Source organism: Homarus americanus, unplaced genomic scaffold (genome assembly GCF_018991925.1).
Source record: "Homarus americanus isolate GMGI-L3 unplaced genomic scaffold, GMGI_Hamer_2.0 scaffold41027, whole genome shotgun sequence".
Classification (NCBI taxonomy): domain Eukaryota; kingdom Metazoa; phylum Arthropoda; class Malacostraca; order Decapoda; family Nephropidae; genus Homarus; species Homarus americanus.
In genome coordinates, this window is record NW_024745073.1 from 5,916,538 (window position 1) to 5,939,807 (window position 23,270).

At 37.3% G+C, this 23,270-nt stretch overlaps 1 protein-coding gene across 1 annotated transcript; it reads left to right on the top strand.

The window, feature by feature from the left end:
* Positions 1 to 983: 983 nt before the first annotated feature.
* LOC121878301 (TELO2-interacting protein 2-like) lies at positions 984 to 22,908 on the top strand. The gene is made up of 8 exons (XM_042384401.1): positions 984 to 1,011; positions 4,575 to 5,211; positions 8,251 to 8,373; positions 13,759 to 13,926; positions 17,509 to 17,639; positions 18,159 to 18,246; positions 20,942 to 21,064; positions 21,375 to 22,908. Exons 2-8 carry the CDS (start codon positions 4,597 to 4,599, stop codon positions 21,534 to 21,536), a joined length of 1,410 nt encoding a protein of 469 aa, XP_042240335.1. The 5' UTR covers positions 984 to 1,011; positions 4,575 to 4,596; the 3' UTR covers positions 21,537 to 22,908.
* Positions 22,909 to 23,270: the final 362 nt, after the last annotated feature.

Consider the following 23,270-nt stretch of genomic DNA (forward strand, 5'->3'; position numbering starts at 1 on the left):
CACTGGAGCGGGTTCAGGTACATTCAGGAGCCGGTGCATGCCCAGTATTTGCCAACAGTGCGTGACAGAGACGTGACCGATCGCCCGGGCGGCTAGCGAGCCGATCTTTTGGTGAAGAATATAAATGAAAAGAGACGTTACCGATCGCCCAAGCGGCTAACAAGCCGATCAGTGGCGAAGAGGATAAAAGTAAAAAGTAAAAAGATCTCGTATATCTAGACAGAGTTGCCCCCCCTAGCGGCCGGCTCATCCACGCCCTCGCCGTTATGCCTCACATGTGCCATGCAATCCTGCAGACAACAAGTCTCCTACACCGCCTGGAGGGAAGGAGGAGTATTGTAGTGGATTCCTCCCCTACAAACGCTTGTCGCTGAGTAGCCGACCCCGCGAATTCCCCAGTGTATGCCTCAGTGTATGCCTCGTGGTCTAGGTCAACCAGTGCCGCCTTACATGACGGAGGTCAACTATTAAGCCACGCCTACCTCCGCTATATAAGACCTGACCTCGTGGTGACCTACCTCTCTTTCTACCTACAGCCAGTCTTCAATCAACACCTCCTCCTCCTCCACCGGCCTGGCGGCCCTCGCTACCAGCCAGCGGCCATGGCGACCCACAAGCTGGTCCTCCTCTGAGCACCCTCACCAACCAGCTCTCTCTACATCACGCTTGTAACCACGCTGCCACTTCCCAGCACCAAGCGGCACTGTACATCCAATACAACATGTATACAGAGAGCACATTGTGAGTTTCCTTTCTCCATCCCATCCTGAGTGTGAACCAAATATAACGTACCCCACAAGGGGCTTTGTCGAGAAATGGTAACACATAATTTTTTTAACTGTTTCGTGTAGAAAACATGACATTAATTCATCTTCTGTAATCAATGAATTTTAAATAAAGTAAATCCGGAGTAAATTCACAGAAATTTATTTTTAACATAATCAACCAAGAAAAAAAAGTAGTTTTCATAAAATTCGCCAGATGGCAGCACGTTACGGACCAACGTTATAAGTAAACCACTTAAATCATTTATTAAAGTTTGTGTACTATAATAGACAATAATAACTAACAAAACCTGATATAAAATAATTACTATAGGGTCGTGAAGTTACGTTTGGTATATATTATATGTTTATTTATTTTAAATTAATTTGGCAGTTGCGCTAGTGAATATTAACTAACATTGACCAACTTGTTGATGTGATAACAGTGGTTCATTATTGACTTGACAATGCCACATTAGTTTTCTATTTTTACTTTGCCTACTTGTTTATAGACTCTAACATTAACTGACTCAGCTTCATCACTCCAGTCCGAAGATTTGTAAGCAAACATTGCACGGGATTTAAAGAGAAGTGTTCCAAGACGAAGGTAAGTAGATATACATATATGTATTAGTGACAGTGTCTTATAAGTTCACACTGGCTCATCATGTTCATAGACAGTGTTAGTATACAAAACTGGTGAACAAAAATTTAATTCTAACAAGGATAGCTAAAGAAAGTAGTTAAAATATTTCCAGTGGGTGATAAATAACTATTGACCTATATGGGGTGTGCCCATTTCGTCACCAACCTGTTTCATCACCACATTTTTTATCCATTTCGTCACCACTGGTTTTATCCGTTTCATCACCGCATTCATTCCCATCACCATTTCAATGACAATATATTCCAGACAATTCTTACATAATTAATACATCAATATACACACGAAAATTTCACTAAATTTGGTAAATTTGCATTGTCACACCGTTCACTTTTAGTGTGTAAAAAATATATTTTTCTAGTGTATTTGTGTGTGTTTAGACCGAATATGACTTTCATTTTTGGCGGAAATTAGCCATTTTTTTGCGATTTTTTTGTTTGACGTTTTCCGAAAAAAAGTGGCTAAGCGACTAAAAAATACACAAAAAAACACTAGAAAAACCAAAACCTAACCTAACCTAACCTAACTGACTCTCACCTTATGCTGGAATCACCTATTTCTTACCTTATTGGCCTGGTTCTTGTTCGTTGTTGCATTCTGGGATTCTTACCCAACGCCACATGTGTTGGTCTTTGTGATATTTACATTCCGTCTTGCTCTTAGTACACTTTACTGAGGTTGGAAGAACACCATGCGATCGAAAAAATGCTATAGTTTCTACATTTTTTTTCCAAAACTCGCAATCAGCTCCATATACTTTAAGTGACATCCATCGCAGACTTCCGTGGTCGGAACTGAACTTGAATTTCAAAATATGAGAGACCCAAAATAAAACTCGATTTTGATTGGACCAAATATACTCTGAATTAGCAAAAACGCTTTTGATTGGCCATGTGACATGCACGGGTACGCATGCGCGTCATGATTTATGAAGGAGACGCGAGAGACACGCAGTGTTGGGTGAGAGGCAGACGATAACGGCAGAAAATATAAATTTATTTGGAAAAGCTATCTCCGTTTTTATACATTTCTGCCGGTAATGTAACAGATGAAAATTATCTTATAATTAGATGTCTTATTCGAATATGATAATAGATTAGTGGTAGGAATGAACGGTGTGTAAACGCAATAATACCCTAAATTTGCCAAAATAACTGTTGCGTGGGATAGAAAATAATTAAAACACAGTGTTTACGAAATTGTATTATGAAATTATTCCTCAGCATAACAATACATTGGAGGATGCAAGCACCTCACTAAGACAATTTATTAAAGACTAAAACGAAACAAAAATTAAAACATTGTTATTACTCATGCAAGCTTGAAAGAAGATGCTGACAATTTGTTAGGAAATTAGAAGTGGTGATATTTTTTTTCTTCATATTCATCCCACAGCTTCCAGAGACGGACTTGTTTGTTATGATTTGCTTTTCTTATGCACGATTTTAGCTTTTACTCAGCAGCTATTTGTAATTGCAAATCAATGAAGTAGAAGAAGAAATCACCTTCATTTGTTCTGTATTTTGTTTATTTACCAATGTTTTAATCGTTTTCTTTATTAAATAATTAATATTCATGTATAATAATAACACAATAATTCTCGTATTGTCTGTATATATGTGTAATTTCTATTTGTGTAAAATAATAACTTACAATTTGTCACTCTAATACCAGTTACTAACGGTCTGTTAGTGGTGACGAAACGGATTTGATGTTGGTGACAAAATGGTTTTTTTTGGTGATGAACCGGGTTGGTGACGAGATGGGATGTATTCATCTATACAGTATATGTTTTTGGTAATGTATGAGAATACTGCTACCACCAGAAGGAGTTGTTCGATTTCGTTTATTTTTCCACAGATGTTCTAAACATTATACTGGTAATAACTTTATTAAAAGAGGTGACATTTACTAGAACCTAATACTGTTGAACCTTATATTCTCCTCTAACTCCACCTTAGACGATTCCAACTCTATCCCTCCTGCTCTTACTGAACCTATGCACTTTCGTGTAATCTCCACTCGTAGGGTTGCTGGTGTGTTATCCAGGTTGGATGTGAGTAAGGCGCATGAACCGGAGGAAATACCCCCTCGTGTTCTGAGGGAATGTGCTGAAGCCCTGGCCCCTGTGCTTGCTCACCTCTTTCGCCTTTGCCTCAAAATCCAAGCTTTTCCTTCTTCTTGGAAGCATGCCTCGGTTCAGCCCATCCTGAAGAAGTGTGACCATTCTAATCCCTCTAACTATCGCCCCATTACCCTAACTTCACCCCTCTCTAAGATTTTCGTAACTATCTTAAACTTTCATTTTCTCCGTCACCTTGAACATAATTAACATTTCTAGATTCCTTGCAGGTCAGGGAATATTTTGAATGTAAACTTCATATATTTTGCACAAACGATAAAATATTTGCTTTGTGCAAACCAAATTATTACATTAGATCTAAAATTTGTATGTCTAATGCAAAATCCATGATGTTTATATTCAAAATGATCATCATATTGTAAGAATTCCAGCAATGTAAATTATATTCTGGCAGGGTAATTTGTAAGAATTTTATGAGCCAAAAAAAATATATATATATTATACTTCACTGCGCGTATATGAGTAGATGCACCGCGGAAAGTGAAAGTCCGGTTCTGGCAAGGTACCGCGGAAAGTGAAACCGTGTAAAGCGGGGTACTACTGTACTGTACAGGTACTCTTCGACTTACGACCTACTCGACTTAAGACCACCCTGACATACGACTGCCTCAGTCATATAAAACATTTTTCAAATTACGTATTTTCGAGTCCTGACGCTAGTGATCGCGCTGTGTACTGACAAAATTTGCGTTTGTATTTCTCTTTAAAATGGCTGGCAAGCTTAAAAGTGAGAGTTCTCGTGGTGCTGAGAAGAAAAAGAGACACCCATTTTAGATTTTTTATGTATTATTTTTGCATTTTCGACTTACGACCAATTCGACTTACCACCTGGTCGTTGGTCCCTAACTCCATCGTAAGTCGAGGACTGACTGTATTCTGTCCTGTACAGTATACTGTACTTATCCTTTTCATCTGCATTTTGATATGTGATACGAATGGGAGATTTCTTTTTCACTAGTTTATTAGTAGACTTGTGGATAATATTTCTTTCATTTCTTTACAGCTCGTTCCTGAAGAATGCCAGTATGACATCTGTACAAAATGAAAAACTTTTAGACTTTCTGGAGAGCCTGAACATCACTAAAAATCAAGTGTGTGAAGATGAACTTACTTCAACTGTAACTTATGTTGTTAAGGCCTGTCATGTGCCTCCACTTCAGAACCCAAATGTGCCTTACACTGCATCAGACTTTGAGAGTGTTGCTAATAATGCTGAAATTCAACTCAGTGTTATTTTAAGAATACTTGATAGGATATATTCTGCCAAGAAGGGAGGGCAGAAATTTTCTCCTGTGTTTACAAGAAATGTTGTGGTCAGTTGTTTTCTTGTTGCATGTGAATACATTGATGAGAATTGGGAATGGGGAAGTAAGAAAACAGCCAATACATCAGAAAGTGTCATGAATAAGTTATGTGAAGTTTGCAACTGTAGATCTGTACAAACATTTCTCACTCACACATCAACTGATACTGCAGGTCGCTCAAGTACTGAAAATGATATGAATGCTGTTGAAAAAGAAAAGGAAGTTTTCTACTTAAAATACATTCTACAAAGACTGAGTGAAATGTTGAACAAAAATAACTGGAAAATATATCCTGCTTTGAAGATGTCATACGTGTGGATTCTGCATAACATAAGAGTAAGTGCAGTCAAGTATACTAGGGGTAGAAATTCACCCTTTTCTTCAGGTAGCCGGCCAGGCTAATAGAACTGAATAGTTACTAGCCCTTCCAAAATTTTACTACACATTAAAAAAAAAAAAAAATTCATGGTTCACTTATACTGGGTAGGCCTATTTAGAAAATTGTTTACTTGGATGCTTTATTTACCTAAATAGCAAAAGGTAAATTATATTCAAATTGAAAACACTGGCATGCACAACATATTATTATAATATGGATAATCTGTTTCCTTGTTTACTTTACAGGTGCTCCTCTACTTAAGAACGTTCAACTTACAAACTTTCAGAGATACAAACATCATCACTGTGGGAGGGGGGGGGGGTTACCTGCCAGAACAGGTGTTTAATGTGGACGAGACTGGATTATTTTGAAGAAAATCCAGATAGAACAAACATTACCTAAGAGGAGAAGAGTGAGCCAGGTTTTAAGGCTGTATTAAAGGGTATAGCTGTACTGTACTAAATATCCACAATCTTTTAATTTTTTTACTATATGTTTGGTATCTACAAGAGTAAAGTTGGACTTACAAACAAGCCTCAGGAACGTAACTCGTTCGTAAGTAGAGGAGCACCTGTATATTATTAGCTGAAAATTAATTTTTTTTAAGATCCTCTTAAAAACTACTGTACTGTATGTAGATGCAACTGAAGACTTTCTTCTTCACTGGATTTGGTCAATAAGTTTCTGTATACAGTATGCTCCTCATCCAATTCTTCGATATCGTCCAGCACTTCCTCTGTGTTGCAGCCATCTGTGTGGTTATACCCATCAACATGGCGTGCCCCAGTTGTTAAAAATTGTTGATGACTTGCTCTGGATTGAAGTTGCTAACACATTCTGGCTGCAACTGGAACACTAGGAGATCTGTCAATTGGTCATCGGTGAGACGACTGCGCCAGTCCATCTTGATGAGCTTGACCTGACTGAAGCCAAATTCAGCATCAGCAGAACTGGTTGGAATGGACAGCAGAAGGTCAACTAAATGGAGAAAGGAGCCACACTTTTCTCTGTATGATTCATTTATTTGCTGCCAGGACAGTTTTGAAACAGGTGATATCTTACTCATTTTGTACAGATAGCACTACATACCATTATGAGCAAAGCTCATAGCAGCCAGTCAAACTCCGCATATCACGATGTCTGGAATTATATGGATCGTGTTGATTGTTCATATTGACGCTGCTGCTCTAACTTTTTTTTTTTGCTTTTTGCTTGGTGGTGGATTATTATTCTTCCACATACCAAACAATCCCCTTTGGTGACTCATGATGATTAATAATAATGTCTGTTAGTTAGACATCACATCAATACTTTACATAGGTATTAGTTGCACTGAGATCGCCGACTCTCTGGGAGCAGCAGGGTGCAACAACCAAGTACGTGGGTTCACGTGTACAACACACATTTGCTCTTGCAATGCTTTATATAAACTTGGCACTAAGCACTTCCTTATGGTAAAGCAGAAGGTCAAAAACATAAATTTTTGTTCATAACTACTGGATAGCTCCTAGACACTGCGAGTCTGTCATGCTAGTCGCTTGCCGGGCGATTAAAAACCAGTAAATTTCTAAGATCTTTGTGCCCTTCTGATATATTGGTCGCCTTGGGCGTATGTGAATTTCTACCCCTGTTTAATACAGTAGTACCGGGTAGTATTATTCCAACATTCTCTGTATTATATACACATGTTTTTATATAAATTTCTGGCCAACTAGAAGGATCTCGTAATATGGACTACTTTCTTGGTCTTTTCAGTTTTTAGACCAGCACCTGTTTTGTTAGCCAAGAAATGATCTGTTTTTCTATTCCGTATACTGTATGACAAACACCCGTCTCCTTCCATCTCACTGTCTGTCTCAGATGAAGGGACTGGTTAGGCTAGTTGCTTCAAAAGGCTGATGGTCGGTCTCCTTAGAGCTGTGACTGTCCAATCAGCATTCTCTATATTAAGGCCACTTTCCTTTATTTTTTATTCTTGGTTAATCTGACTTTTTTTTTTTTTAAGTTCCTGAGTGGACATTCACAACAAACTGGCTCTTCCTTGTTGTACTTACAGTATATTCTGCAGATCTAATGAGCTGACATAGAGAACAAAATAGTAGCTATGTGCCAGTGACTTTGAAACTGATGAACCCCCACTGAGTTGAAAGAAACCTGCATGTTCCATTTCTGGGTATTTTAACTTATTTATTTATTTTTTATAAAGTAATCTGGGGTAGATCATTCAGGGAGTCTGTTAGATGGCTTGAATAAATTGTGGTGGATAAGCGAGTGTATTTTTTATGATAAAATTTGAAATCCGCGTATCTGCTAAATCTGAGGTACGTACACTCCTGCTAGTCATATTAAAATTGTATACTGTACAGTGTACAAGTTACTGTATTTGATAAGCAACTCCATGCATGCATATTTGCCCAAGAAGATTTGTTGTGTTCTGTCTATATTTAAAAAATATATACAGTATATATATCCACTGGGTGAATATGCAGTTAACTCCTAACCTTGAGATTCAAAGTAATGTTTTTGTTTTATTTTTATTTCACTGATAACACAGTACAATCTCACTCAGTACATGTCTATAGTTGTTATTAGAGTTAGGGATATGGAGTTGCTCTCTGAATGGGGGTTAGATGACAAGTACTATACCGTACATCTGTTGGATTCTGGAGGTTGATTCTTCAATGGATTTGTTTATTATGACAAATACTGTAATGACAAAATCCCAGTGTTGTTATATATATATATATATATATATATATATATATATATATATATATATATATATATATATATATATATATATATATATATATATATATATATATATATATATATATATATATATATATATATATATATATATATATATATATATATATATATATATATATATATATATATATATATATATATATATATATATATATATATATATATATATATATATATATATATATATATGATTTTACAAATGTATAACTGTGATGAATTTTCAGAGGGAGCATGTAGAAGAGCACCTGGTATACCTGCTACCTCCTGCACTTTTTATAGTGGATGACTGGGAACAGCAAAACAAAGTCCTAGGACTTAAGTGTCTTCATTATATATTAGAAATCACAGTAAGTATGATTTTAATACCTTAATATGTTGGAGTAATTATGTTTTAGAAAAATCACACAAGTAATTCAATTTCATGTAGATCCACAATGGAAACGTGGATAAGATAAATCTTGATAAAATCACACAGGAAAAAGGGAAACAATGGAGAACCTTAGCTTTCGTCTTTATTCAAGACATCTTCAGTTGCCTCTGAAGATGTCTTGAATAAAGACGAGAGCTAAGGTTTCCCTGTGTGATTTTATCAAATAATTCAATGTGCAGTTTTAAGATTTACCAACAACTTTAAAATGAATAATGTACTTTATTTATTTTTTTTCTGCCTTATTCATTCTTTGGGAGTAATTTTGAGGATCTTCATGCTGACCTATACTGTATAAGCACACTTCCCTCTACAAACATCTTAATACTGTGTACTGTACTCCCCCCTATATCTTTCCCTCCCAGGACAGTGTCACTGATCCAACTGTTGCATCACTGGGGTACTGTATAGTAACAGTGCCTGCCTAAGATGCCATTTACCATACTTTCCCCTTGCTTAATATTCTTCTGCTTTGCTTCTCACTTTTCTTTACATCTGATACTCTGCTGTACTACCATCTCACATTTATTTGACACAGCCAAACAACCTAAATATGTCTTACATACCATATCTTTTGGCCATTTTCTTAGTTGTTCAGAAGCTTGGTGAACACTTTGTGTGCTAGCTCCCCACACATGTGTTTCCGAGGCATCTCACACCAGTCATACACAGCATTGCTGCATACAACTGGTGTGACCTTGGAAACACATTTAAGAAACCATTCATGTGTGGGGAGCTAGCACACAAAGTGTTTACCAAGCTTCTGAACAACTAAGAAAATGGCTGTTTGACATTCTTAGTCCTTCTACTGTATATCTCCTATACTAACACCATGTATTTTCCTCAAATGACTTACAACAACCTAAATTGTAGAAACTTATACTGTACAGTGTGCTGTATTGCATGTCCATTTATTATTTCTGTGGGTGAATGTCTTATTGTTGGTTCTTTACATACATGGTTATACAGTGGTCCCTCGGTTAACGAACACAATTCGTTCCAGAAGGTCGTTCGTTAACCGAAAATTTCGTTAACTGAAACCATTGTTTCAATGGGATACAGTGAGTTCTGCTATAACACGTGTTTTGACAACGCGAATTGGCTCTAACGCGATTGATGAATAGAGGAACAATATTTGTAAAACGCGTTTGCTCTAACGTGATTCCACTCGAACGGTTGTTATGGCTTGGCGCTGGGTTATGCAGTGTTTACAGTTCACGTTCGACATCACATGTTCAATTGAGTTATGTGTTTTGTTTGTGAAGAATTGCAGAAATAATGTATGTATACAGTACAGTGAGTTCTGCTATAACGCGTGTTTTGACAAAGCGAATTGGCTCTAATGCGATTTATGAATAGAGGAACGATATTTGTAAAATGCAAACGCTTGTTTGCTGTAACGTGATTTTTGCTTACTATTTCTCCAATTTTGTGGTATTAACTGTGAATATGGTAAAGAAGAATATCTCCAAGAAGTGTTCTGGTGACCGCATTCCCGGTGATGATCGTAAAAGAAAGGCTATAACCCTTGAAGAGAAGCTCGATGTTATCAACCTCAAAATCACCCATTTATTTAGACTGTGCTATCCTTTGTGTTAGGCTAACTACTAAATTTTTTTCGATTTCGAGTAGTAATCTGCACCTAAACCTATTTTCTCCATAAGCCCTGTTATTTCTATTACGCGAATTTCTATAACACGATGTTTTACAAGAACACAACTATCGCGTTATAGCAGAACTGACTGTATTGGGTAATTGGTTCCAGCTCACAGAAAAGTACAGTACAGTGAACCCTCGCTTTACGCGGTTTCACTTTACGCATTTCTACATTTACGCGGTACCCTGCCAGAACCGGAATCCCACTTTACGCGGTGCATCTACTCATATACGCGGGTGAAGTATAATTTTTTTATTTAGCTCATAAAATTCATACAAATTATCCGGCCAGAATATAATTTACATTGCTGGAATTCTTACAATTTGATGATCATTTTGAATATAAGCATCATAGATTTTGCATTAGACATACAAATTTTAGATCTAATGCAAGTATTTTGTTTACTCAGAGCAAATATGTTATCTTTTGTGCAAAATATATGAAGTGTATATTCAAAATATTCCTGGTCTTGCAAGGAATCCAGCAATGTCAATTATATTATCCTAACTTTAGTCTGAGGTATTATTTATTACTAAAAATGTAAGTATACTGTTATAACCCAATCATTTCTCTGGTAGGGAGGGAAGGTGGGGGTGAGGGGTAGGGAGGGAGGGAGAGATCCAGGGAGCAGGTGGGAAGAGGGGGGGAGGTGGGGTATTTTGATTGACAGATAGTATTTCGGCAAGTATATTTTGTTGATTTATTGAAGATATTTGTTTTAGCTCATAAAATTCATACAAATTACCGGGCCAGAATATAATTTACATTGCTGGAATTCTTACAATTTGATGATCATTTTGAATATAAACATCATAGATTTTGCATTAGACATACAAATTTTAGATCTACTTTAAGTATTTTGTTTACTCTGAGTAAATATGTTATCTTTTGTGCAAAATATATGACATTTATATTCAAAATATTCCTAGTCTTACAAGGAATCCAGCAATGTCAATTATATTATCCTAACTTTAGTTTGAGGTATTATTTATTACTATACCTTAAAATCTAGTGGTTTTCCCCCAAACATTTCTCAGAGAGGGAAGAGCCAGGAGTGTGAGAAGAGGGGGAGGGAGTTGAGTCCATTATTTGAATGGACATTAACTTGGCGACTGTATTACTCTATTTTTCTTAAGTATTAATTGTGTGCATGTACCATCATAAAATTAAGATGCTATTTTTACTAGAACATAGGTATTGTGTCGGAAAAAGTGGAGTTTGGGGGTCTGCCGGTCTCTATTTCATTTTATCCCATATGTTATGTTGTTCACTTTATGCGTTTCTCGCTTTACGCGGGCCTCCGTGGGTTCAATTGACCGCGTAAAGTGAGGGTTCACTGTATATACAAAGTAAAGCCAGAATATAATTTACATTGCTGGAATTCTTATAAGATAGTGATTACAGCTAGTCCCCAACTTACGACGGGGTTAGGGACCCAAATCCAGGTCGTAAGTCGGAATGGTCGTAAGTCCGACATAGATAAAAAAATTAAATTTTATTTATTTATTTATTTTTTATTTTTATTTTTTTCAAAAAAAAAAATCTACAATGAAATACAGTACAGTAAAAGTAATAAATAATGAGGAATGGATACAGTGTGACTGAGCACTTACCTTTAATGTAGTCAGCTGAATGCACACGGGGCCCCCATAATTTTCTAATTATACATGGAGACTACATTAACTGGAAGAAGCAGAGGAGGAGACAGGGCTGGGTGGGTCATCAATGTCGCTTTCTTCAGACAGGTTTATGTACGGTGGAAACTTGCTGGTTGAAGGTATTGGATCATCTTGAGGGAGTGAAGAGGCAGCACTGGTGGGGCGTGAGGAGACAGCACTGGGGGACTTCTTGAAATAGATGTCCAATTTAGACTGCATAGTTTGCTTTTTCTTTTCATTATAAATTTTTCTGTAGCAAGCAAGTGCATCTTGGATCATTCTGTCAACTTTGGCATAACGCTCATAATTTTGATCCATGCCATCAAACATTTGCATCCCTTTATTAATTGTAGCAAATGCCTCTGCCATATGTTTCACTGAAAACTTTTTGGAGGGTGCAGGTCCTTCTTCTACATTTAGACTGGCTTCTTCCTCTGCATCTTTGTGTGCTTCCAGTTCGATGAGATCTTCGTTACTGAGCTCTTCTGCTACACTTTCAACCAACTGTTCAACATCTTCATTATCAATTTCTAACTGAAGCTGTTTACCTAACTCCACTATCTTGTTACTAATATCCGAAATAACTTCATTTTCATTAAATCCTCTAAAACTGTTCACATATCTTTTCAGGACTTTCTTCCATATTCCATTCATGCAATGTTTTGTAACCTGATCCCATGCTGCACTAATGTTCTTTATACATGACAAAACGTTGTACTCCTTCCAAAACTCTCTTGAGCGTTTTCTCACCTTCAGTAGCAGCAACAGCCTGAGCGAAGGTCGTACGTAAATAACACGCTTTAAAGGCAGCAATAGCACCTTGATCCATGGGTTGTGTATATGTTCTGGGTATCAAGTTCTATCTACAGGAGCAAACACAAACACCTGTAGAGATTTTGTAGGTTCTATTTACTGGACAAACAGAGATACACAAGCGAAATTGGGGGGTAGGGAGGGAGGGGTGACAGTGACATGTTTGACAGTTGGGGCCTGTGGTGTGAAGTATTTAATTGTTAATGTATGTCCTTTAGATTGAGTTTTTGTTTTTTTGCTTATAAAATTTAATAGAAGTGACCGGGGTGAATTTAATTTGCTTTGCTGGAATTCTTATAAGATAGTGATTAGTTTGAATGTAAACATAGAAGAGATCACTGAATTGGCTGAGTACCTCCTCAGCTTATCAGCTGATGTTCAAAACAAAATGTGATTTTCGTAAGGATTTCGTTAATCAAATTTTTTTTCGTTAACCGAATTGAAGATTCTTGTGGAAGGTAATTCGTTAACCAAGGCGTTCGTTAACCGACGGACCACTGTACTATTTTTTTTTCTTTGTCGGTTCAATTCCATTCTTCCTCTGTAACACACACTATCCCCCTTCGGTGCTGTATTTAGATACTGTACTGTACCTTTGATCCCAACTACCACCTTCTATTCCCCAGGCTAAGTTGTGACAAAGGATAGAGTTGAATGACAAATTTTTTCTAGAAGGTGATACAGGTATAAGCAGCTTCTCTTATAAAGTAAATAAATTTCATTAATATTTTAATTATTTTTAGCATGTTATAGATATAAAATATCTATATCCAGTAATATGATAATTTGATTTATATCTAATTTTTTATATTGCGTACTGACAGATACTGTAATGCCTTTGAAAAGGTCATCTGTAGGATTTTACCTAAATACTGTACAGACAATGTACTGTACTTGAGTTCTTTGAACTCAGTTCAGATATACAGAGTTAAAATTAATATAAGGGAGTAACAAAATACTTAATACCGTACTCTAATGAATAATTACTGTAGTATCATTCTGAGGATAGTGTGTGATTTAAAGTTTGGTGCAACAGACCACAAAATGTTGGTGTATCAAGAAAATACTTACGTGGCTAAGCAGTCAGAATTTTACTGTCATAATATTATTGATGTGGTACTGAAAACGTAACTTTTTTATAAGATATCTGTTTTATTCTCATTTTCCCTTAATTTAGACAGGCTCTGAACTCCGATGGTATGGACGAGCAGCAGTGATATATAATGCTCTTAAACCAATACTCCATTCAAGGGAGGCAGAGGTACTGGAGGTTTTATATCCAGCTATCATTAAAGTAGCTGTTGTCTTGGATTCAGACCCATCAAACACAGGACAGTTGAAAAATGTGAGTATTGTACATAACATTACAGTAGATTTTTTTGTGCTCAGGAGAACCTTTTAAAAGTGAAGCAATTGGTGTTCATAGTACTGTACTGTGGCTGTGTGGGGGTTTTTCAGATTGATTTTGATATTGCCGCTTACAGCGTCTACTTTATTGTGCACCCCACACTCATCCTGTGAGCGGTAGCGCAAAAGGATTACAGAGTAGAGTTTACAACGGGTCATAATAATTAACCCCCGTTGTCAGGATATTATGACACTGAATGTTACACAGTATTTCAATTACATTATTTGTTTAGTTTTATACATAAAGGGTAACTTATTCACAAATGCGTGAGTACAGGCGTGTGAGGCAGTATGTCTGGCCTCACACTTTGTTATTCACATTTACGTGAGAAGTATTCAAGCACATTGTGTATTTGGTACATGAGAACTGATATAGTTACTAAGTGCAAAAAAGTGGATACAATCTTAATATGTCGGCTATCTTGCCATTAGAGATGAAATGTTGTGCCATTTCATACACAGTGTGCTTGGACCTGTCCCTAAAAGGTTCTATCTTCACACAGTCGAGGACGTAGTGTTCAAGTGTGTGGCCATATGTCTGACCACACACTTTACATTTAGTCTTGTTTACATCTGCTTGAGGAACATACTGCCAGAGGTACTTACAGTCTGCGCAGATTGTGAGATCGTATGCTGAAAAAATATGCATATTTACGATTATGTTGTATAAATAAAGTCAAGTAACACTTACCACTTCTATTAATGCTTTGTAGTGTTTCCTCTGTGCTTCAGACAGTCTTTTAGCCTTCGAGGAACACTGTCAGCAAGGTTTTGCAAGAGGTCAGGTGGCAAGTTAGCCCAGGTATCCTTGATGGCTGCCTCTAGCTTCGGGATTGATGATGTGTCAGCGTCGCGCAGACGACACTTAACAATGGACCACAAATTTTCTATTGGGTTAAGATCTGGGCTACTGCCAGGCCAGTCATTACAGAAAGGTACCTCACAGTCTTTGAGCCACTGTATGACACTTTTAGCAGTGTGGCATGGGGCACCGTCCTGCATGAAAAGGTTTGCCTTAGCTTTATCAAATGATTCCGGAAAGAAATCACTGAGCAGTTCAAGTTAGTTGTTCTGATTCATCATCTGGTTCTTAGGGAGGATTACTAGTTCACCAACACCATAATACGTAAAGGAAGCCCAAACCATAAGCGAGGCAGGGTGCTTACCAGTCTTTACAGTGTACTATGGGAGGTGTGCGTCTGAGTGGGGCGGGCGGTACACCCTCCCATTACTACCAGCCACAGAAAACGTGGCCTAATCCGACCATAATATACTCCTCCACGTCTCTAAATCCCACACTTCGTATTCCTTGCAAAATTTCACTCTATTTTCCTTCTGTCTCTTTGTCAACAGAGGTTTACGGCAGGCACGAAAGCTCTTAAATCCCAGGTCATCGTGCAGGGCTTGTTGAACACAACGTAACGAGACGTGACTCATAAGACGGTTTTCTCTCTTTCACTTCACGTGCTGTGAGTGAGGGATTGGACCGAACTTGTCGAGAAATATCCTTAAGTGTCCGTGGAGACAATAATTTAGGCCTACCAGACTTAGGTAATGGAGCTGGGAACTCCTCCTCTCCAAGGTCACGGAAACGTTTGACAAGATTTTGAACAACTCGTAATGCCACACCAGTCTGAGCCGAAATTTCTCTCAGTACATGGTTCGCTTTGTACAATGCAATCACTGCTGCAATATCGTCTCTTGTAGTAACCATCCTGGACATCTCTGATGGCCACTATGTCGGGTTAATGCACCTTAAACTAGACAAAACACGGTCACATGGCGAGGGAACCCGCACAATAAATCTTCCCCTCACAGTTGCCAGAGGCGCACCGACTACAAACCGTGATGTGTGCTCAGTTGCCAAATGTCACCACTTGCCAGCAAACCAAGCGTTTTGACATCTCCCATCCCAGGACAGCCTTCACGACATATGATCTTATTTTTGCGAGAACTTAGTTCATCGGCCCTATCGCGATTTAATATTCCGCACAGACTGTGTATCCTAACCTTAATCTAGCGGCTACAACATCTTGTAATCTAGTGATCTTGTTACTTGCTCCATATACACGTTTCACTTGATACATCTCATCATGGTAAACTAGTCTACTTGCGTCAAACTCATCAATGAGTTCTTTCCTAATTTCAGTTTTAAGGGTTCTTTTTGACAGACCCAAATTGTATTCAACGGTGTCTTTGTTAGACGCGAGTTTGGCGAGGGCATCAACTCTGTCATGTTTTATGAGGCCTATGTGAGAGGGGATCCACAACAGTTTGACCTTGACACCCCGGTCAACAAGGCACGCATATTTGTGTCTGGCTTCAGAGACAAGAGCGTGACAACCTGAGTCGAGGGTGTCAAGGGCAAGTCGTGAGGACAGAGAGTCAGTGATGATGAGACTGTCAGTGACATTGGTTTCAATGAATTTAATAGCTGTGAGTATGGCAACTAATTCAGTTTGTAGAGTGGATGCCCAGTTGTTAATTCTAACTCCTTTCTCAATTATATTACCGTCAGGTTGAGTCACAACAATAGCACTTCCAGCCCTCCCACAGGCGGTGTTAAGAGATCCATCAGTGTAGATGGTCTGTGTGATATTATCATCAGTCTGTAGAGTGTGTATGTGTTCAAGAGCTCTCAATTTGGCAGTGTTTTGGAGATAAATGCTTTGTATAATTAATTTTTTAGGCGGTTATGTCAGTATCGTGATATCGAAGGGAACTGTCCGCCAGGGTGGCAGGAAGCGCTGTTGTGTCTCAACTTTGTACAGGTGGTCTAGTCCAAACATCTTCATATGTGTAGCTGTAGTTTGGATCCATTTAGACTCACCGGTCCCATGGTTCACACATTCTAGCAATTTTAAGGAAACAATGTTATTAGGATCACCATGCAGAACCCTCAGGGCTATCATGAGGTTGACTTCAATTATTCTATCTTTAACACTGGTTATACCTAGTTCTTTCCTCATATTAAGTACTTTAGTGCTCATGGGACATCCTAGGATAATTCTGAGGGCTTTATTTTGCATTTTCTCGAGCTTGTCAATGCCTTTCCCGTCACGAAGGACCAGGGCTGGTGCGTGGTAATCTATCAGAGATCTTATATAGCCTAGGTACAGTGTTTTAACAATTCTAATATTAGCACCGAAATTTCGTTAACCGAGGGACCACTGTATTGATTTATCTGTACATGTAATTTGGAAATTTTGACATTCATACAGATTGGTTGGAGTAAGCACTACACTATGCAAGCTTCAAACATGTTCAACATAAACTCATCCTTGCATTAATATACTTTTATCTTAGACTTTCATATTGGCAAATATTAAACAAAGACACCAGGTATAGTACTGTATGTGAATCTCCTAGTGACTAATTTCACTAATGGTTGTAGGGTAAGTAAAGTGCATACTTATTGTGTTAAGATTAGCACAGAAGTTAATATACTGTACAGTACGATGCTCTGTCTCTCTGATAACATCTTTGTTATGGAATAATTATATGGATCATTGATTTTCAGGAAAACATTCGTGATGTCATTTTACAACAATTATTACGAGATATGAGATATGAACAAAACTTGGCACTACGCTGTGTATATGCTAATGAACTTCCACGTGTCTTGGCAGCTATGGGTATCTTTGCCATTAGGTATGTTTGTTTTTACAAACAAATAGTTTGATTGACAATCCAAAATGTCTGTCTGTTGGTCATGGAGACGTATCATTCTCATCAAAAGGATGGGCAACAGACAGACATTTTGGATTATTACTCAAGCCTTTTGCTATTCTGTGTCAATATACAGCACATAACTATACTGTATCAGTATGCAATATAGTTGTTCTTTATTTGAGGAGGCACCCGAGCTTTCTAACTATCCTGTACTTTTATTAATTTTATCACTGTAGTAGAGGATGTGAGTGGACGGTACAGGCATAGCTTCAAAGATACTGTAGAAATATCAATTATGAATTTTGGACTAAGATTTTAACAAATGTCTTTGGAAATACAGAAGATGAATGTATGATTTCTTTTATAATAGTGAATATTTAACAGACTGCAAATGAAGAGCTTCAGAATGTTTGTCTAGTGTGAATTCTAGTGATCTCGGGATAATGTGTGTTGGCAGATTTAGATAAGAGTAAAATATTTATTTTTACTTTATTGCAGATGGTCTCAAGACTTGATGGATGTATGCACAGACTATATAGCAACGTATGATGGAGCAACAGCTTCGAGCAGAATCAGTATTTTAAGGGTATGTAAAGACATACGTATGTACTCTGTTATCTGTATAAGTACAGTCATGCGCCGGTTAACATCTGTAAAGGCCTGGGGCTTAGGGATAGAAATCCCTTACCAGGCTAATCAGGATCTTAATAAAGGAAAGTCAAGGACCATGGTTTTCCGAGGAATAACAAACAACCGTTTGAGATTGGCATCTCTTTACTATAAAAATATAACACAAAACTCTGACACCACTCAACAAACATCAAATAATTACGGGAGTCAAACAAATAAGGCAGCCAACAGTTAATGGAGTCAAACAATTAAAGGAAGCAAACAAATGGAATCAAACAAATAATGGGAGTCAGCAATTAATGGATTCAAACAATTAAATGGAGTCAACAATTGATAGAATCGAACAATAAAGGGGAGTCAGCAATTAATAGAATCAAACAATTATAGAATCAAACCATGAACAAATATTTCCTACGGCAGTGGCCCTTGGGGAAGGTTCTGGAACACGGTGATGCACACTCAGGGTAGGGAAGCGTCCATTTACTCCACACTCAGCGACGTCTTGAAAAGGCAGGAGAACACCGGGGCACAGACGGAATGTGAGGAACTGACGGTCGGGGTATGCGGTAGTGGTAGATGACCAGAGAGTTGGCAGTTGATAGGTGAAGGTCTGGGAACACAGCCCACGAGTCCAGGACCTATGATGAGATCACAGCCAGAATTTGACGCGGGCCTCGGTGGGTTCAATTGACCGCATAAAGCGGGGTTACACTGTGTGTGTGTGTATATATATATATATATATATATATATATATATATATATATATATATATATATATATATATATATATATATATATATATATATATATATATATATATATATATATATTCATTAACGCGTTTTATCATATACGCGGTGCCTCGCCAGAGCTGAACTTTCACTTAACACGGATTTTTTCATCATATACGCGGTGAGTGTCCGGCTCGAGACGCTATTTTTAGATTTGCCCCACCCTCCACCCTGCCTGACTGCCTGTTTTAGCTCATAAAATTCATACAAATTACCCGGCCAGAATATAATTTACATTGCTGGAATTCTTATAATTTGGTGATCATTTTGAATATAAACATCATATATTTTGCATTAGACATACAAATTTTAGATAAAAAAATTTTCTGAGTAACTATGTTATCTTTTGTGCAAAATATATGACATTTATATTCAAAATATTCCTGGTCTTACAAGGAATCCAGCAATGTCAATTGTATTATCCTAACTTTAGTTTGAGGTATTATTTATTAAAATTTAGTGGTTTTCCCCCAAAAATTTCTCAGAGAGGGAAGAGCCGGCAGTGTAGTGTGAGAGGGGGAGGGAGTTGAGTCCATTATTTGAATGGACATTAACTTGGCGACTGTATTTCTCTATTTCTCTTAAGTATTAATTGTGTGCATGTACCATCATAAAATTAAGATGTTATTTTTACTACAACATAGTTATGTGTCTTCAAAAAGTGGAGTTTGGGGGTCGGGCCGGTTTCTATTGGAATTAATCCCATATGTTCTGTTGTTCACTTAACGCGGATTTCACTTAACACGGGACCCTCTGGGTTCTATTGACCGCGTTAAGTGGGGTACAACAATATATATATATATATATATATATATATATATATATATATATATATATATATATATATATATATATATATATATATATATATATATATATATATATATATATATATATATATATATATATATATATATATATCACAATGAAAAAAGTGGATAAGATAAATCTTGATAAAATCACGGGGAAAAGGGAGCACCTTAGCTAAGGTGCTCCGTTATATATATATATATATATATATATATATATATATATATATATATATATATATATATATATATATATTACTGTTGAAGTCTCTGGGACATTCACCATAGCAACACAGCCCTCCAGCTGGGATGCTGCCTTTCTGCCTCCCCTCAGCGCTTAGTGTCGTGGTAGGTGTACAGTATAATAATGCTTTTATAATGCTCCCCAATTAATGTTAATTTCTAAGGATATTATTTTATAAAGAAACATTAGTAAAGGCATAAAACTTTGATAATAAAAACTCAAAATGTACTTGAGTATATACTGTACAGTATATGGATACTGTGTTGCTCTCTCACTGTCAAGACTCTTCTAAATACTGTATCAACAAATGGTGTAGTGGATGTGAGTTGATGAGTAATGACTGAGTGACGGTGCATTTTCAGTTTGAGGACTAGCGTGTAGTAGAAAGGGAAATAACAGATAAAAGTATACTGTATACTGTACTGGTAAATCATAAGAGGAAAGAAGTACTCCGTGTTCACAGTGTGTGCATCAAGGTTTAGAGTTAATGATCTCGTCACCCATGTTACCAAAATAAAAAACATTATGTTGCACAGAAATGTGGAAATGGATTAAGATGTTAGTTTTATACTGTAAACTTAAATTTCTTTTTCACTCTCAAATGCCCTTTCATGCTTTGGCACAGAGTGACCGGAATTGAAACATTATAGAACTTTTATTGTCAATCATTCAATAAAGCTACCTTACCAGATGTGTTGTGCTAGTATTCCCTTTCCACAACACAGCCCCTATATTTTCATCCTTTTTATAAATCACTTCATACAACCCAGCTTCGCCATGTTTACATAACCCCAAATTTTCCTTAGGCCCTCCAAGTGTATGTTCAAGAATGTTGGCCCCAGGTTCACATTGATGCTTCGTCCATGATGCAGATGGTTGTGCGTTTGCTGTATGATGTAACTGATGAGGATTCAGATTACAGTCCTCAGGTAAGATTATGTGTAATCTTCATACTTTGTTAAAAATTTTCTACTAGTTGATGATCATGCATATTGCAATTTAGCTTCACTTTGCAGATTAATAGGTATTTTAAGAAATATGTATAACTACATGGATTAGATATACTGTACAGTAGATGTATTTGAGTTCAGCAAGTGAGTTGGTAAGATGTCATTAAGTGGACATACTACGTATATGTGGTGACATTACTTTGTAGAGGAAATTGTGTTTGGAGCATCCTTTCACAAGATGTAGACAGTAAAATACTTTTAAGATACTAAAAAATAAAAATTTTTCTAGACTCTCCATAATGTCACACAAGAGGCTGGAATTTTAATCAGCTTCCTGCACTCAGCTGTTCCCAAGACTTGTCAAGAGTTATGTCAGGGATTAGGTGATATCCCGGTACACCCTCAGTGCCAACTGCTGCTCAAGAAGATATTCAGTCCCTTAATGAACTAATGGGAGGGTAATAATAAAGTTGGAGAACAACAAAGGCATTATTTTTCTGTAGATTTAATTTGCTTGCTTTTATTTTTTGAAGTGATTGAGAAAATGAAGAATGGAAAGGCTGCTGGTAGCTCTTTATTAGTTGCAGAAATGTTGAAATCACCCGACATTGTTGACATGATAGTGACCGAGTTGAATAATTGAATTATGATGGAATGTATTTCTCCAGTTGAATGGCTGAAGATCATGATTGTGAAAACTTACAAGGGAAAGGTGATGCACTGGAAAGAAACTGTGGGATAATCCCAGGAAGGAACATAATAGAGGCAATATTTATAGTTAGGGGTCGAGGAGTGTCTTCTTAATCCCCTTCACTACGGGACACAACTTTTAATATTGTATTTAGCTAACATAAGATGATTTCATTCAGCACAGGGGTCAAAGGGGTTATGGCTTTATATGTGGGTTCAGGGACTTCTGAGAGTAAATGGTGAGGAATTTAAAGTAAACAGGACTCTATCAAGGGTCTGTCTTTCGGACTGGTCTACTCTGGGAGTTGTTCTTTGTTGATGACATAAGTGTTGACAGCAGATAGTATTAAATAGGTGGTGGAGAGTTTTAAGACATGGTAGGATAAAATGCAGTCAAAGGGTATAAGAGTGAATCGGCAACAACATAAGTAATAATTAACACAATCATGGTTGTGGACGCAACTGATGTGTCTGAAAAGTATTCTACGCTCACAGTCTTGTACTCACTAGTTGCATCCTCATGATACAAATAATTGTATTAAAAAAAGCTGTCCACTATGGACGCACAAGTGATCGCGGGCCCTTCGTGCCCGGTAAAAGTTTGAACGCTCGTGCTTAGCTAGCGAGCAACCGCCGTCCGGCTGACAGAGTACAGCGACATTTTTTTCCAGCTTAAATAAAATGGTTAATTAATGCCTTCCTAAAGAAACCATCGACATGGGACCAGGTTTGTTCCACTCTACGAATTTTTTGCGATTTTTCCACCAAGTTTGATGAAAAACCTTTGTGCCGTTTCGGCTGCCCAGAACAGACACACTGCTATTCCTATAGTATATTAGATTACAGGTTGCGTCATGAAGATCCTTGGTAAATGTATCGAATCTCTGGCACCCTTTTGGGCTGTCCCCAGATAATTTTATTAAAATTCAGTCTGGTCTGTGTCCTTGAGCAATGGATGTTGTGAGCGTGTGGACATTTAAAGAATGTCACTTTTCCCTCCCTTAGATTATGTGTGTGTGTGTGAATATGGTTTACTGTGCATATTGTGGATAATTGCTGGGAGTATTTGGTGATATTTCCTTTAGTTTAGTAAATATTATAACTCATATTTTAAATAAACATTGTTCTCACAACTCATCATGCCTTATTGTCCCTTTCAAGTGCTGAAGAGCAATAAAAAAATTTAGTCTGCTTTAGTTCACACTGATAGGGGACTAGATACCTTTGAAAATGAAGATAGTGAGGGTTGTTGTGTGGAGTGAGTGAGGCTACAAATGGTAGCATCTCAAGACCATTCAGCACAGCAGTATTGGGTGTACTGTACTTCCCTCCCTCGCTTCCCACCACTGGTATACAGCGGTGAGTACTAATGTGTATATACTGTACAGTGTAAGGAAATACTTTAGTAAATAATTAATTACAACATAGTAAATATTGACTTTTATTTTTTTCTGGGTGGAGGATTATTGTGCTTTGGTGAAAAAGAAAAGAAATT